The sequence below is a fragment of the Orcinus orca genome, chromosome 4 (genome assembly GCF_937001465.1).
Source record: "Orcinus orca chromosome 4, mOrcOrc1.1, whole genome shotgun sequence".
Taxonomy (NCBI): domain Eukaryota; kingdom Metazoa; phylum Chordata; class Mammalia; order Artiodactyla; family Delphinidae; genus Orcinus; species Orcinus orca.
Genome location: NC_064562.1, coordinates 38,873,923 through 38,890,031, shown reverse-complemented (window position 1 = coordinate 38,890,031; position 16,109 = coordinate 38,873,923). Strand labels below are relative to the sequence as shown.

At 35.9% G+C, this 16,109-nt stretch overlaps 1 protein-coding gene across 14 annotated transcripts in view; it reads right to left on the bottom strand.

Annotated features, from left to right (window-relative positions):
* The window catches only part of MAPK10 (mitogen-activated protein kinase 10), a 637,325-nt gene that overhangs the window by 85,735 nt on the left and 535,481 nt on the right, over nt 1-16,109 (bottom strand). For all 14 annotated transcript variants that reach the window (XM_049709104.1, XM_049709107.1, XM_049709100.1 and 11 more), the window contains 4 exons: nt 7,776-7,905; nt 3,605-3,663; nt 2,622-2,760; nt 1,759-1,924 (listed from right to left, as the gene is read on the bottom strand). In XM_049709104.1, the coding sequence (XP_049565061.1) occupies nt 1,759-1,924; nt 2,622-2,760; nt 3,605-3,663; nt 7,776-7,905 (494 nt within the window). The remainder of the gene's footprint in view (nt 1-1,758; nt 1,925-2,621; nt 2,761-3,604; nt 3,664-7,775; nt 7,906-16,109) is intronic.

Here is a 16,109-nt window from a genome sequence, read left to right as displayed (position 1 = left end):
AAAGTGTTAAAAAGTTGTTACACACATATGTTCCTCAATTGTCATACTTGTTAACAAAACAGGCTTCACCTTCTCTTACTCATCTTTACCCTCTTCCAACTCGCTTTTTAGTAAGGACAAAGGGAACTCTGGGGCAGAAACATTAGGCTAAAATGCTCCTTGGGGAAGGAAGGCAGGGTTCGGTGCACAGGGTAGCTGGGCATGCCTGTTGTCAGAGCAAGCAGGTTCCTCTGCATGATAACCTTTATCCGGTATAGAGGTGAGAGCAGCACAAGGGTGCTAGGTGTGCTTTCTGCATGGATCAGGAGAAGCCAAAAAACTAAGGCAGGAACTTGCAATCCTTTCTAGTGAGGGAAGAACAAGGGATGAGATCACATGCCATCTGTACAGCAAAGGTCTGAAAATCCATGAGCAAATTCAGAACACCCTCCTCCCCAGATTCTTGTAGATTCTTGATTTCTTGAATTTTTAAATTTGTTCCCACTTTGATTTTTTAAAAATAACTTATGAAGAATGTATACAACTATCTTCTTTTCCAAATAAGTTAGGTGTGGTATTGCCTTGGGAAGAGGACTAGATTTTCCTCTTCCAAGTCAAAATGGATTAGAATTCTGCCATTGTCCAACAAAGTAAACCTGACCTTCCTAAGAACCCTTTCCCTTCCTCTGCACAAATGCACAAAAGTATTGGCTCTCTTCTAATCTGGAAGGGCACAAAGAAATTTTTTAAAACTTTGGTGGCCAGGGAATTTTCATAAAAGTACTCTGTAGCACCTATACATAAAAATACAATGATAATTATTTCTATAAAACTTATAGATTGCCAGGAACTAAATAGAATAGAATATCAAAATTAGTATGAAAGGTACACTGAGTGCATATATACAATTCTAATTTAAGACAAGTTTAATTCCTAAATATAGTGGATGTGTTTTTTAATACACCTCATTACTTATTAGAGATATTCTTTTCAAAATAATATATTGCAATGCTTTCTAATAAGTATTTTTATAAATCCTTCATTTTAATAAAATCAAATTGGACTACATTTTGAAGATTCTACCTTTTCTTTTAAAGTGTTCATGAATACTAGATTTTCTTCATAAAATCAATAGCGTAAAATTTAATACTTTTCTCTCTCTATGGTTTTAGGATTTATAAAAACTTACTAGGCAATTGCTACCTTAACTATTACTTATGGAACACTTTAAAGTATTAAAGAAATTCTTATCCAACTTGAACAATTTGGATTATTCTAAATTGACTGTGCATTGAGCATTTGTGAATATTCTTGCTCCAAGGATTTGTGGTATCTTTTTATTTGTCTTTTCCTAAGACTAGAGCCATCAATCTAAGAAGTGACATAAAGCCAAATGGCTAAATGCAGTAGATAGATTTCTTCCTGTTTATACTCACTTTGAGCTGAGCTGCCACCTAAATAGCAATTTTTCTCAATATCTATAGCATGTATGTTAATCAGTATCCACTTGACTGTTTAATCAGACTCCATTTACAATTCTTTTTAGCTATGACATTTCAGTGTTCTTCTAACCAAGCTTACTTCTCAGAAACATCCTTTACATGTTTAATGAGTGGTTCTTCGTAGTAATATTTTTTAAAAAACCTCTGAATATGAAAGCTGGCAGCCTTATTTTTTAAAAAGTTCATATACATGAGAGAGAACATTACTCTTGGCTATCTAAAACACGTACTCATTTTCTTCACAGTTTCTTTGGCTGGTACTCAGAAGCATCCTTACCGTTCTCCTTGTAGCCCATTCCCAGAATAACCTCGGGGGCCCTGTAATAACGTGTCACCACATAAGGAGTCATCATGAAGCTTGTGCCTGCTGTCCTGGCCAGTCCAAAGTCTAGGATTTTCAATGTACAATCAGACTTGACTACAATGTTACTTGGTTTCAAGTCCTGACAATAGGAACAAGAGAAGATATTAAAAGCTAGCATCAAATGGAACATGTGATTTCCATCTACTCAATCAACATGGCAGTCTTGCAATAGCACTGATGGGTGCCCGCCTGCCATTGACTGTAGAGCCCTATGTAAAGCAAAAGAGTACTTCCCAAAAGAAGTTTACAATTAGTTTTGGGATTTCTTTGTTTTAACATCCTCAGAAACTTTTTTAAACCCAGAAGAGAATTGTATCATTTTTACAATTTAGTCTCATCTTGGAAAGAGGTTTTTAGAAAAAAAACATCATTTATTGTCATGTTAGGTTTCTCCTTATGGCAACATAAACCTTTTAGTTTATACTTCATTTCTAGGCCAGACAGAAGAGCAGATCAGGGCTGCTATCTTTATGTGACCAGAAACATTGGAAATGAACTGCCTTGTTTCAGCTGCACATATGACTCTGCCAGTCAGAATTTCTGAGAAGCCTTGGAAGCTGACTCTCAATGAGCTGAAACAAAATGTTAAACAAAACCAACTACAGTGTGCTAAAGTCTCCTCCTACACATTAGTGAACTATGTGCTAATTCTATAGTAAAATAAATGAAGTACATTATATTTAACCAAGCTCCCCTACATAAAGAAAATAACCTACAGTTGCTCTTTCTCTTCTCCACAAGCATCTTCATTATAATTCTGGACTAAGTATTCTTACCCTGTGAATAATTCCAGCAGAGTGAAGGTGCTTGATGCCACACAACATTTGGTATAGCAGGTAAGACATTCGCTCGTGGTCTAACTCCATCTGAATCACCTGACACAAGTTGGCATCCATCAGTTCCATTACTAAGTAACTGCAAGGTAAATCCACATTGTAAGTTCCAAATCACAAGACATGTGAAGTCCTTCAAACAAGTCAGGATCCTCTCCTAAATCTATAAGTTTCTGAACTTCCCAGCTCAACTTTTGACTGAATTAAGTATATGAAAAACCTCCAAGTATTGCATGCACGTTAGCCATGGTAACTCTACCACAAAGATGCTAATAGAAGTAGCATTTATTAGTGTGTGGTTCCTGTCCATATATTTTGTACCTTCATCTTGTTCTCATTTTTCCCTGAATTCCCTGAACTCTTTCCCGTGTATTATGATTACAAATAAGAAAAAAAATTCAGAATAGCATCTTCCATTAAACGCAAGGTATCTGTGTTAAATAAGACAACGTGCTAGGAGTCACTTCCTCTCCTCTGCTTATTGTCATTATACTTCTGGAAGGTTTTTTTGCACAAAATCAAAGGTACCACAAAAATAGAAAGAAAGATTAAGGATGATTTTTTATTGTGTCCGTCATTAATATTTCTCAAAGTGAATTGACTCATTCTAGAAAGTTCACAGAATAAATTAAAAATAAGTAAAAATATAGAATAACTAGTAAGTCTTCCCTGATTCTGACTGAACTAAAGAACATGGGGCAACAAAGCACAAAGAGCCATAAGGCCAGAAAGTAGCAGAAGTGTCTTTCCAGGAAGAAGCGGCAGAAACAGAACCTTCTCTCCTGTCACTGGATCCCTTTCATTTGCCGCCAGTTCTTACCTCCCTTTGATCTCTACAAGGGATTTCATTCATCTGATTTTTGTTAATATCACTTGAGTTATTTGAATGTTATGCTCCCCCTTCCTTCATGAGTTTTGTTACTTACACATCTTGGAACTCCTCCAGCGTTTTCTGGGGTGTGAAGACATTTAATAAACTAATAATCTGGAGAAGAGACAGTGGAAGGGACAGAAGAAGGAGAGAAAGAAAAGGGGAGAAAATTAATTATTTAAAAAGCATATTTAAACAAGCACTTATTCCAACTCAAAGTCACATATTAGTGCTATGGTGGATATAGAAAAGTCGGAAAAATTTTCTAGAACTGTCTCATAGAACATTCAAAAACGTATTCAGAAAGGACATGTAATCTGTCTTCAGGTTAAAATGCAATTAAAAAGCTCAAATTCTTAGGCAGAGAAAAGAGTCACAAAAGATATATGATTGTGATATTGCTTTAGAGTGTGATTCTCCTTAGTAAATATAGGGTTGTAATGTAACTAAACAAAAAAGAGGAAAAGCCATGTAAGAAAAGTAAGGCAGCAGTGAAATAACCAGCAAGACTTAGCAAGGCTATGTCTTCCTCTAAATGAAAAGGTGGTGTTTAAGTCAAGGAGATGTTCTATGTTAAGGAGGTATTCTAAGTCAAGATTTTTTTGTGTTGTTACTTTAGTTTTTTTTCTTCTATTTCACACTCAAATATTATTTAAACTAATGCTCCAATGGTATGTGTGGGGAAAGGTATATCTTGGATGATATCAATGATGAATTTAATGGCAAATGTATTTTAAGTTATAAAAATGATTTTTTAACTTTTTTGTTTCCTGCTTTAGTTATTTTATATATTAGGTAGTAAAGAAGTTTACCTTCTAGCATAAGTAAATGTTAAAAGGAAAAAACCTTTGTTTTATGCAAATAGATTACATACATAAATAACTCAAAATTGTCTTTCAGCTAAATATTCTGTACTAAAGTGCCAGTGGGAAATAAAAATAAAAAATATAGATAACAGACCTCTACTCATTGGATGGATGCAACCATTCACAAAAACAAATTTAAGATGTGTACATCTTTAAAACATGAACTAATGAATTTCAATAAAGTTCATAAGTGGTATAGAAACACGAAGTAATAAACAGAACAAAATGATTTTCAACATCGGAGAAATGCAGTCAATCTAAGGAATGCTTTAGGCCTTCAGTAGTTTCCAATTATTGAGGAATTACTGAGAAAAACAATCACAACACTATCCAATACTTTCATATATATATATATATATATATATATATATATATATATATACAGGGTAATTGTTATAACATATCAAAAAACACAAGATTATCTCTTCTGAAGCAACCTTGCAGCATGGAATATGCATATGGAAATAAAACTGTTTCAAAATATTTTTTAAAAATATTTACTTATTTGGCTGTGCCAGGTCTTAGTTGCAGCACGTGGGATCTAGTTCCCTGACCAGGGATCAAACCCAGGCCCCCTACTCGGGGAGCATGGAGTCTTAACCACTGGACCACCAGGGAAATACCTCAAAATATTTTTAAAACTTGTGATTAAAGTGCTTTGCTATTCTGTATACTTAGTTATGGTGTGTATTGAAAAATGTCTACAGTTCTCATTGGAACTGTGAGCCTGTTTTTATAATACTTATTCGTAGAAAGTAATTCATTTTGATATTTGTTCAAACAAAAACATCAGAGACTGTGTGTGGGACACACACACACAACACGTACAAACAACCCTTAAAGATGAAAAAATGCTAATCCATATTATCTGGTGAATAAATAATCTAGGTAATCTAAATTAATCTAGAAAATAGCATTACAATGTTAAATAAGTCAAGGTTTATTATTTTAAAAAGTAAATTCCCCACTATATATTCTTGTATTCCCCTTTTCTATGCCCTTGTTTTAACACCTTCATTGTCTTTGATTTTCCTCTGAGTATTTCTCCTCTGTTCTTTCTTTGATCCCTTATAAATCCTAACTCCTATTAATAACCAATCAAAAATCTTATCTTTAGAAACAGACCATCACAGGTATTTCCATTTTAGTTCAAACATTTTCAGGCAGGAATCTGATGCAGTTCCTTTTTTTTATTCCAACCCATTAAAACGCACAGATGTGAATCAACATCTGTCATGGCCCCACAATCATAACAGCTATCACTTCCTAGAATTGTGTTCATTTTCTAAATGGATTGTCTTCTTTATTATTAAAAACTTAATTGGGGTTGCTTCACTATTTTACATTACTTTCCACAGCATTGCCAGCGTTCTTCATTGACTGCTTGTAGTTAGTATTACAAGCAACAACGTGGAATTTGCATTTGGCTGTCAGTGAATTTCCTTTCTGTTAACAAGTTCCAGAAATTTATTTCCCTAGATTTATATACATACATGCATACAAACATATGTACATACACAAACATATGCACATACACACATAGCAGGTAGGATGCCATTTACAAAATATTATTTCAATATGGAAATCCTTTTTAGGTAACATAAATGTGAACCCCCATATTCCAGTCAAGAATGGGGAGTAGGATTCCCTCAAATTGGCAAAGTAAGTGGGAATTTCTCCACAATGTATTTATTGTATTTTAGGGACTGGAGGGAGGATAAGGGAAATATAAATATTCAATATATGAAAACAAAAAACTATTAAAACTTCCCATGCAGTTGTTTCATTGCTTGTGTCCATCCATCTTCCATTGCCTATGGTATTTCTCATCCTCTTTGCTATCATAAAAATAGATTGCATTGGTCATGTGGTTAATCTTGCTCCTGCCTTTATTTCACGTACTGAAAGAACAAAGTGCTTTAGCAGAATGATCTTTCTTAGGAATCATCATTTCTAACATTTCTATATTCCTTTCTAGAAGTATCATGTTCCTTGCCTGGCCAAATCAGAGATGGGTACATACTTCATAAAATTTCTCTTTCTGAGTGAGGCCTTTCCTGCTAAACCTATTTAAAAAAGTAACCCTACCCACTCTGCACTGACCAGTATTTTTTATCTTTCTTCTTCGTTTTGTTTTCCTTGGTAGCACTTATTACTATCTGACATTCTAAACATTGACCTACCTATTTTGTAGACTGCCTTTCTCTTCCCAGTAGAACATGAGCATCGCATGGGCAGGGATTTGTCTCTCTTATCTTCACTGCTGTATGTTTAGCACCTAGAGCATCTAGATCTATACCTGGAACACTGTATTCATTTAACTGTCAAATGACTGAACTAAAAAGTCATTGGAGTAGAGTAATAGGAGGAAAAAGAAACACTGTCATTGGGCCTAAATCCACATATTTTTATTTTAAATATCTTTCAACTAAACACTCATACATTTGCTTCTACTTAGTACCTTATGACAACTTCACCTGTTTATAAAACTTCACTGATAATTTCATGTATTCTGTGATTTTCATACTCAAGAAAAACTTTATAAGGAGTTATTATAGTTTTATAATAATTTATTTTTATTATATGTTTGTATGTAATAAATTATATATAAAATATTTATTATAATTTATTTATTAATTGTCTTTATTAAAATAAGAATTATCTCCCATTTATCCTTACTAAGAAGAACAGGAGCACAGAAAGAATTCTAGAGGCCTTTGCCAGTGTTTGAAGAAGATTATATTCTGAAGTGAAGAAAGCCCTGTAATGGCGTTCCCTACTGAGTTCCGTGAAATGTTCTTGAGAAGCCTGTTCTGAAGTACACTGCAGATATGTCCCTGCACGTTTGCCCAACCCTACGAAAAGCAAGGTGCCAAAGCACAGTGTGTACACTGAACAGTTGGAGGACACTGCCAGACTATAGCTAAAAGTAAAAGGAGATAAAAATCTTCACCTGTTAATAATTAAATTTAAATTTTTATAAAGAAACATAGCATATTGTTCTTTAAGATATTTTTGGTTTGGTTTTGGTTTGTTTGGGTATTTTTTTTTAAATTTATTTTGGAAATGCATGAAGTTCTCTGGTTAATTTGGAGCAAGATAACCAAATACGGTTAATTTCTTAACAGGGAAATATCTATCAGATTCATCCCCTCCATGCCATATGATTTTCAGATGATTTTTGAGAAGAAAGCTACCATGAGCACAATGAAAGCAAATGTAGCATATGGGCAGGATAAACAATCTTAAGGGGCAAAAATTGCAAAGTAAAGAAAGTTTTTCCCACTCAAGTTGGCATACTGATCTTCTTTCCCCAATCTCACCACCTCCTACCACCAGAGCTTTAAAATAAGAACTCACATTTTTATGGTTCACACACTTCATGAGGACCAGCTCCCGGTAAGCTCTCTTGGCATGCGTTTGGTTCTGAAAGGGTCTGCTGAGCTTCTTAATGGCCACATTTCTGTCAAGAGCAGCATCATACGCAGCACTGCAGAGACCCAAGAGCAATCCAGAATTAAGAACAAAGGAGCCCTTAGAATTCCTGCCTACCAAACTAAAGATACAGATAAGGAAAATACTAGTTTGGAATCCTACTCAAATACCTGCTTCTCAAGCCACATGTCAATCAGGCTGTAAATAAAGACATAAGAGTGACTAGTATAGAAACATTCTACTTGCTAGGAAAAGAAAAAGAGTATCTAGCCAAGAAAACAGCATGTAATTGCATCAGTGAGTCAGGGACAAAAGAAAGAAAGTGCTCAACTTTCCCACTGGCCATGTGACTGTGGCAAGTCATTTAATCTCTCTGGGCTTGAATTTCTCATCCACTAATATGTGATATTTAGCTGTAAAACTTTATTGTTCTTTGATCGTTTTCAGTGGACATTCATTCTTTCCCCACTCACAGGACTAGTTTTTTTTTTTTTTTTTTTTTTTTTGCGGTATGCAGGCCTCTCACTGTTGTGGCCTCTCCCGTTGCGGAGCACAGGCTCCGGATGCACAGGCTCAGCGGCCATGGCTCACGGGCCTAGCCGCTCCGCGGCATGTGGGATCTTCCCGGACCGGGGCACAAACCCGTGTCCCCTGCATCGGCAGACAGACTCTCAACCACTGCGCCACCAGGGAAGCCCCACAGGACCAGTTCTTAAGGTGTGACACTAATTGCCATGAATGCACAGGTGGGCTGATGCTCAAAGTGCACTCATTAACAATAACAAAGCTTGAAATAAGGAATGCAGTCAGACAGGGTTTCAGAAGCATAAATCATTACGTTTAAATACAAAGACAGAAATGAATGCTACTGACATTTGAAGCTTTCAAGCCATTTGAGAAGAAGTTACCATGCTTTATGTTTCTGCCATACTCAGAATACATGGGTTTAGGGATCAAATGAGGAAGTGAATCACTTTTTGCTAAATATTATACCTAATGAACCCGCTCACAAAGTTTTTTCCATCTCTGCAAATTTGGGTTGTCCTGGACTTTGTCTTCGTTGCTAGGAAAGAAGGGAGCAATCAATATCCTATTGATCTATTGAATTGGAAGTGACATTAACCATTTAGGGCTCATGACACTAAACTAAAAGATAAATAAGAGGTTTGGTGTATTGCAAATAGACTCACAAGAGAAGTTTGGACAAAGTCTTAGAGTTCATCTGGTCCATGCCTCCATTTAATACTTATTCCTCTCCAAAACACCTCCATCAAATTTTGACCAGTTTCTGCTTGATCATCTTCAAAAACATGGACCCCTTTACATAAAGCCAGCTCATTCTGTTGTTGGAAAGCTCTTAGAGTTAGAAATGTCATCATTCTAATAAACAGAGTTGTCTCTCTGTGATTTCTACTAACTACTGTCAGCCCTGCCTTCCAGGGCAACTCAAAATAAAGTATTCCCTTTACATCATGACAAGCCCATAATGTTTGAAATCTATTAAAGGACCTTGCACAATGTCTGGCCTACTCTATAAGCACTCAGTAAGCACTCAATAACTCTTTGCTTTTCTTATTCCCCCACCTAGGTCTTTTCTTTCTTAAGCTAAATGGTCCTACCACCATTTGTCAGAGTGTGATTTCAAGCCCTAGTACCATCTGGTCAGCTTCCTCTGAATATATTACAGTCTGTTGATGTCCTCTGAAAATGCCATTGTTACTCTAAGCATGGAGTGTCAGTGAAGACTAGGGAAAGGCTACCAACTCTTTCATTCATTCACTTGCTCATTCATTCTGTTGACACAGTTAATACAGCTAAGTCTGTCCTGGTTTCCTTGATAAATGCATCACACACTATTGATTCACAGTGAACCTATGCTAATTAGAAATACTGTCTTTTTAAAAACTTGTGCTGCTATTCAACTCTGTATTTTAGCACTGGTACTTCTATTCTTGTGTTTGTTCTGTTCTTGTTAACCTATCAATGTCAGCACAAGAGTCAAATGGGCATACATCTTATAGGTAGTGTACAAGGACAACAGTTAATTTGGAAATACAGGAATTAAACTTGCTTTCTGAAGCTAAGAAATTGTGTCAACAGGAAAGTGATCAGAACAGTCACCTTAAAGAGAAAGACTAAATTTTAAGCCAAAACAACTTAGGTGAAGTCATTAAAATATCTAAAGAAAGAATAGCAATTAGTCATGTGGGCCTAGGAAGGAGACAGAGAGGTAAATTCTGGTACTGCCTGGTGAAATAAGAAAGTGTGCTCTCAGGTAGGTCCAGGGATCCAGTCAGCCAGGTTGAAATCCCTACTGTGACTGTCAGAGACTACAGCCAGTTAGCAATCTGATCTGTGTCTCTTTAGTCTGATTCTATCCTCTGCAGTCAAAATTCTACTCATGAGGCTCTCCTTCAGAATTCTGCATGTAAGTATTATGTCCATATTTGGTTAGCTTGACTACTGCATTGTCTTGTAATTTAATAAATCGGAATCTGGTTTTGTGTGTGAGCTTTTAGTGAGTCTTGTCGATGTGAGTTTGAGTTCCTGAGATACTGAACATATCCTGGAGACAGTAGGCCCATGTGGGATGACTGAGAAAATGCTGCCCTCTGGGGATCTTGGCAGGTTCTGGCCAATCTCTCCTAGAAATGTGATGTTCTCTCTCCCTCTGGTACCTCTTTCTTGAAGAAATTCTAGGTCTGAATCTCAGCACTACTGCTTACTAGACGTGAAGCTATGAGCAAGCCACTTACACTTTCTGGCCTCAGTTTCCACATGCTTAAAAATGGAGGTAATAACAACCTGACAAGATTGTTATAAGGAGTAAATGAGGTAGTAATGTATCTACAGCCCCTTGCCTAGAGTGTGCACTCAATAAATAATGACTATTACTATTTTTAAAGTCAATGTCCTTGCTGGAGTCATTGTGTAATGCAGGGCAGGATAATATATATATATATATATATATATATATTTGATATTTATCTGCTGTAATTGGACATGTATCTACTAATCAGCAGTTTTTAATCTTTCTACTAATTACAGATCCATTCAACTATACCACTATCCTGAGCACATTTCACAAGTTTGTCCTATGTTATAAAATTCTGGGACAAAAGCCTTGTTAAAATCCAGACACATATAGCCATGCAGTTCTATTACCTACCACTTTAATAAGCTATTTGGTGTGATTTGTTTTTAATGAAACCCCTATTCCCAGTCACCACTACATGCTTTCTTAATGACTCACAGGGTATCATTTCTAACCAATACTAGGACCAATATCAAGTTCAGTAGGTGTCTCTTATAACCTCCTTCTTCCTTCTAAAAAAATAACGTTCGCCTATCTACAGTTGTATGGAATATGGTGGTTTGGCCCATTTACTCCCTTGTATCATGCCTTCCTGTACTGAAGAGACTTGAGAGACACACATACAATTCCTAGATGCTTTTGCAGCTAGTATTCTGGGTTCCAATATGGTCCTGCCAGGCAGATGCAACCGTGGGAGATTTGCAAGGCAAAAGTGAGGGTGGTCATCTTCTAACATTTCTTAGTTATCAAGCACAGTCTCAGGAAGATGTGAAATTTTCTTCTGAAGCAGTGATTCATGTCCTTTTCCAGAATCCTGGGAGAGAAGATGGTTTGAAGCAGAGGCAACAGTGGTCTCCAGAGCCCAGTCACCAGCATGACGGAGTAGTGATGATGGTAATAATGAGTGTACAGTTCCAGCTCTGTGATTTTCAAATCTCGGTTACAATCATGTATTCCAGAAGTTCAGTTTTTTTAGGATACTCTCAGAGGTTGGGGCTCCCATGGTGATTCATCTCTCTCATGTCTGGGAGTCCTTCCAGGAAGCCCAGACTACAGTTCACTTCTCCAGGCCTTCCAATGATTTGCAAGCACCCAATTTACTGTATTAAATCTTTGCCTACTTATAATGTTTCTGCCTCCTGCCATGAACCCTGGCTGACACTATAATCTTTCCCATTTTCTGTAATTCCTCAGTGATTACTGGCAGCAGTTTAGCAAATACATCTGCAAATTGGAATCACTGGTTGCTGCATAGTCACAAATTAATGTCTGAAAGTTTTTTGTTACTCTGAAGTCCTTCTTTCTTTGAATCTTGGACTATAGAATTTTATTTTATTTCTTTCAGTGGCTTTTCTTTTTTTTCCTTCATGCCAGTAAAAAAAGAGATAAATCTTTATGAAGGTCTTTCAGCCACTTCTAGCAACTTTCCAGCAATTCTGCTGAAAATTTTCTAGCAATTTCTTAACATACTCACTTCCATGTCTATCAGGTTTATTCATGAAAGAAAGATACAGCCTTCTTTTGTTATGCTCCTGTCATTTAATCCAGTTTTATGATGCAATAAAGCTATGTTTACCTCCTTGAATGTATTTATATAAACACACACACACACACATACATCCCTGTAGGCAAGTCTTACTCTCAACATAAAATCAGTTGTTTTGATTTTTTTTCCTTCTGGAAATTGCAGACAACCCGTTGCAAAGTTTTCTTCTTCCTAAGTCATAATTATTTATTTGATAATTTCTCTTATTCCCCTTCCCTATCACATTTAAAATGTTCTTGATCAATATTAACATGCTTGTTGGCAAAAAATTAAAAAATTAACTAAAAAATCTCTAGGAATTGTGAGAAGAACTTTATGTCTTAAAAAATAAAAATTAAAAAACCTTATCATTGGAGCACCTTAAACATCTTAAGCCATAGCTGGGCAAGCCAAATTCTGTCCTGGAATATACGCTGCACCCTTCACTGTTCTTTTCCCATGTTCCCATATTCTCACTTTGACATTTACCAAAGGCCTGGCCTTTAATTGAAAACTATCAAAAAATCTCTACCTCATGCCCTCAAATATCTCACTTTCATGCCCAAACATTATAGTCCCTAGACATGCTATCAAGGCACTGATTCCACCACAGAGAAACATGTTGGCCAACCTGCAAAATCACCTCTGCCTCAAGGCTTTTGCATTGTTCCTTCTGCCAGGGATGCTCTTCCCACATCCTCACTTGCCTGACTCCATCTTGTAATTCAGGTTTCAGCCTAAATCATCTCCTCAGTAGAGGCCTTCCCTAATCCCCATATCAAAAGTCAACAGTTGATTTTTTGGACTAATCTGTCATTGAATTGCTTGGCTATATCAATTTGGTTACATTTTGTTAGAGATACTTTTGATTACAAGTAATAGAATTATGACTAATAGTGGCTTAACTATTAAAGATCTTCATTATATCATACAATGGAAAGTCTAGAAGTAGGCATATCCCGTTTCAGGAATACATTATAACTCTCATGGGCCCTAGGCACTTTTGGCTTCCGATTTTCTGCAAATTGTTTCTAAGCATGTTGAAAAAACAGCCAATAACAGAAATCCATTAGTGCATCAAAGGGAAGTGTAGGTGCTGTGATGTACTGCTAAGATTCCCCTTCAGGAATAAAGGACTTTTTATCCCAGCTGCTGGGAATGCTGCTGGCACACAGCCTCTCAGCTCTTCGTCCCCTCTGGTTATAACCTCAGCTGAAAAGAGCTGCCTAACTGAAGTTACACTCTCTTCTTGGGCAGCCTTCAATCAGCGACTAATAAATCTGGGATTATGAAAGCCTGGCCACCTCACCCCAACTCAGGACAGCTAGGAAGGCTCATTCTCTCTTAAAAATTCCCAAAAGGGTCAGCTGAGGCGTCCACTGAGATTTCATTGCAGCTGAACTTCTGACTTTGCTTCCTTCCCTTCCTTTCCACAGCTGTAAACCCCCAAAACACTCCTTAATAAATCTCCTGCATACGATACCATCCCAAAGTGTATTTTCTGGGGAATGCAATATTTGACAAGCTGTAACTCATGACCAAATACAGCAATAAGCTGTGGAGTTCGCCTGAATCTTTTTCTAAGCAAAAGGTAGGATCCCATTGTGGATGAAGGTGGCTGGGCTCAGAGCTCAACACCAAGAAAGCCATTTCACCTATGCAACAAATTAACCTAGATGACCAAGCCTAGTTATATAGATTCTAATCAACACCACTTCGCACATTATGGACAACAGAGTTGAAGCAGGGGTAGCAAGGGGCTCAGAAGCCAAGCCCTGAAAGACAGCACCAAAAGCAGCAGCTCTTCCAAACACTAGAAATTGAATTAGTACTTTACAGCCCTTCAGCAAACTAGTGATGGGGGAGATCACACAAAGATTTACCACATGGATAATGAATGTGGGACTAGCTAAACAAACTCATCACCACAGAAAATAGATGAAAGTAAAGAAGATGGTTACCCTAAGCATAAGGCAACCATATTCTTGGAAATCAGGTTGATGGCACTAGTGAAGAATTGAAGGCTCCCAAAGACGTACTTCTTCATTTCAGTGAGATGGAGTGATAGGGTGCATGCAAGTGCTGCCTCTCTTGATCTTCTTGTATCTTTGTGACAAGTTGTCTCACGGTCACCCTGCTGCCCTTAGTGACCATTCAGTGCACCACCCATGTATGATCCAGCTCATGATTTAAACTACAAAATCCACAAAGCTGCCAGGCTGCTATTTGATAGGCTAAGTAGTAGACTTGGGAAATTAGAGTTTAGCTTGATATGAAATATGTGAGGGTACAGAGGCTGGTCAGCCTGCTATAAAGCATATACTGAGGATATAGAGAAGAGTCAGAATATTCTTGCTACACTGATTTTGCCATTTATGTGGCAAAAATCTATAATTATTTACTTTTTAGTGTTTAGTAACGCTTTTTTAACTTTGCAATAAACCCTTTTGACAAAAATAAATAAAATTGAGACTGCATATTTAATTAAAATACTATATGCTATATAGATATAGTATATATATAGTAATATAGTGTATATATAGTATATATATTATATATAGTATAGTATACTATAGTAATATGGTATATATAGTATATATATATATATAATAGTAATAGTATGCTATACTATTTCTCATGTTTTCTTGGGCATGACTAATGAAAACCAGAAAATAATTCTCCTAAAGGAACATCAGTATCTATTTCAAAATTAGTAATTATTTTAAGAAGACTGTTTCCAAGGATGATAACTTAACACATGCACCTACAAAAAATGCATTTAAACCATGACTTTTCATTTAGATCAAATGACTGTTCTTCTAAATTAATTTTGCTTATTTTCTATCCCAAGGGGTATTTTTTTTGGATATGCACAAAAAGTTAAGCAACAGCTTGTTAATGTGTTGCCTCCATTAGCAGAAAAATAATTTTGAAAGCATTTAAATTATGTCTGCTTTATATCATTTTACCAAATCATTTTACCTTCTTTATATCAAATGCTTCAAATATAAAATCAGAACTTTTCAGTAACAGTTTGATTTTCTATAGTATAGTAGAAACTATACTAAACTATAGTATAGTTTGATTTTCTATAGTATAGTGGTTGTGATGCAAAAATAATTCACATTGAGACCAAGCAAACTGCAATATTCTACAAATCAAAATAGAATGTGTATGTGCCAAGATTTTCAAATAGAATATATACATGGTTGGAATAACTTTGTCACAAAATTTTGGAGACAGAGCTTATGCTGAATCAAAAAATAAATATGCTTCAGCAAGGCAGTTAGCACTTCTTGGCACCCCTTATAATTCTGATTGAGGAATAACTTTTTATAAATAAGTCCTAAATTTCAGATGCTTTTTTTCCCCCAAAATCACTTAGAAATCTTTAACCACAGTATTTAGTAAATGGAGCATCCCAATATTTCAACTGTTGAAATTTTAGGGAATAGCTATTATTATAAACAAATAATACTTGCAAATAAAAGCACACTGAAATGTGGTGGAAGGAACTGAAGCAAGAAAGGAACTGAACAAATCAAACAATAAAATCACGTTGAAAAAAGTCTTCTTCAGAAAAATACCAGTGAAACTGTATTACAAACAGATAGGACTAGGAAGTTTCAGTTGATTAAAATACATAAAGATATATGAAGAATAGTCATTTGTCTCATGTTATATTTTTAATATTTAGGTAATCTATATAAATACATTTAAAAATTTTACTTGTATTTGTATTCTTTTAATTAATTTAAACAAATTTCAATAGCACTATTTTGACACCCACCAATGTATTTTAGTGTGCCTTTTCACTGTCAAATTTTCCCAACTTAGAGATAAATGATATGATCCCCTGCTACTGATGGTCACTGTACTTTTCTTGTTCAAGAGGTTTTTGCACATTGTTTCCACAAGA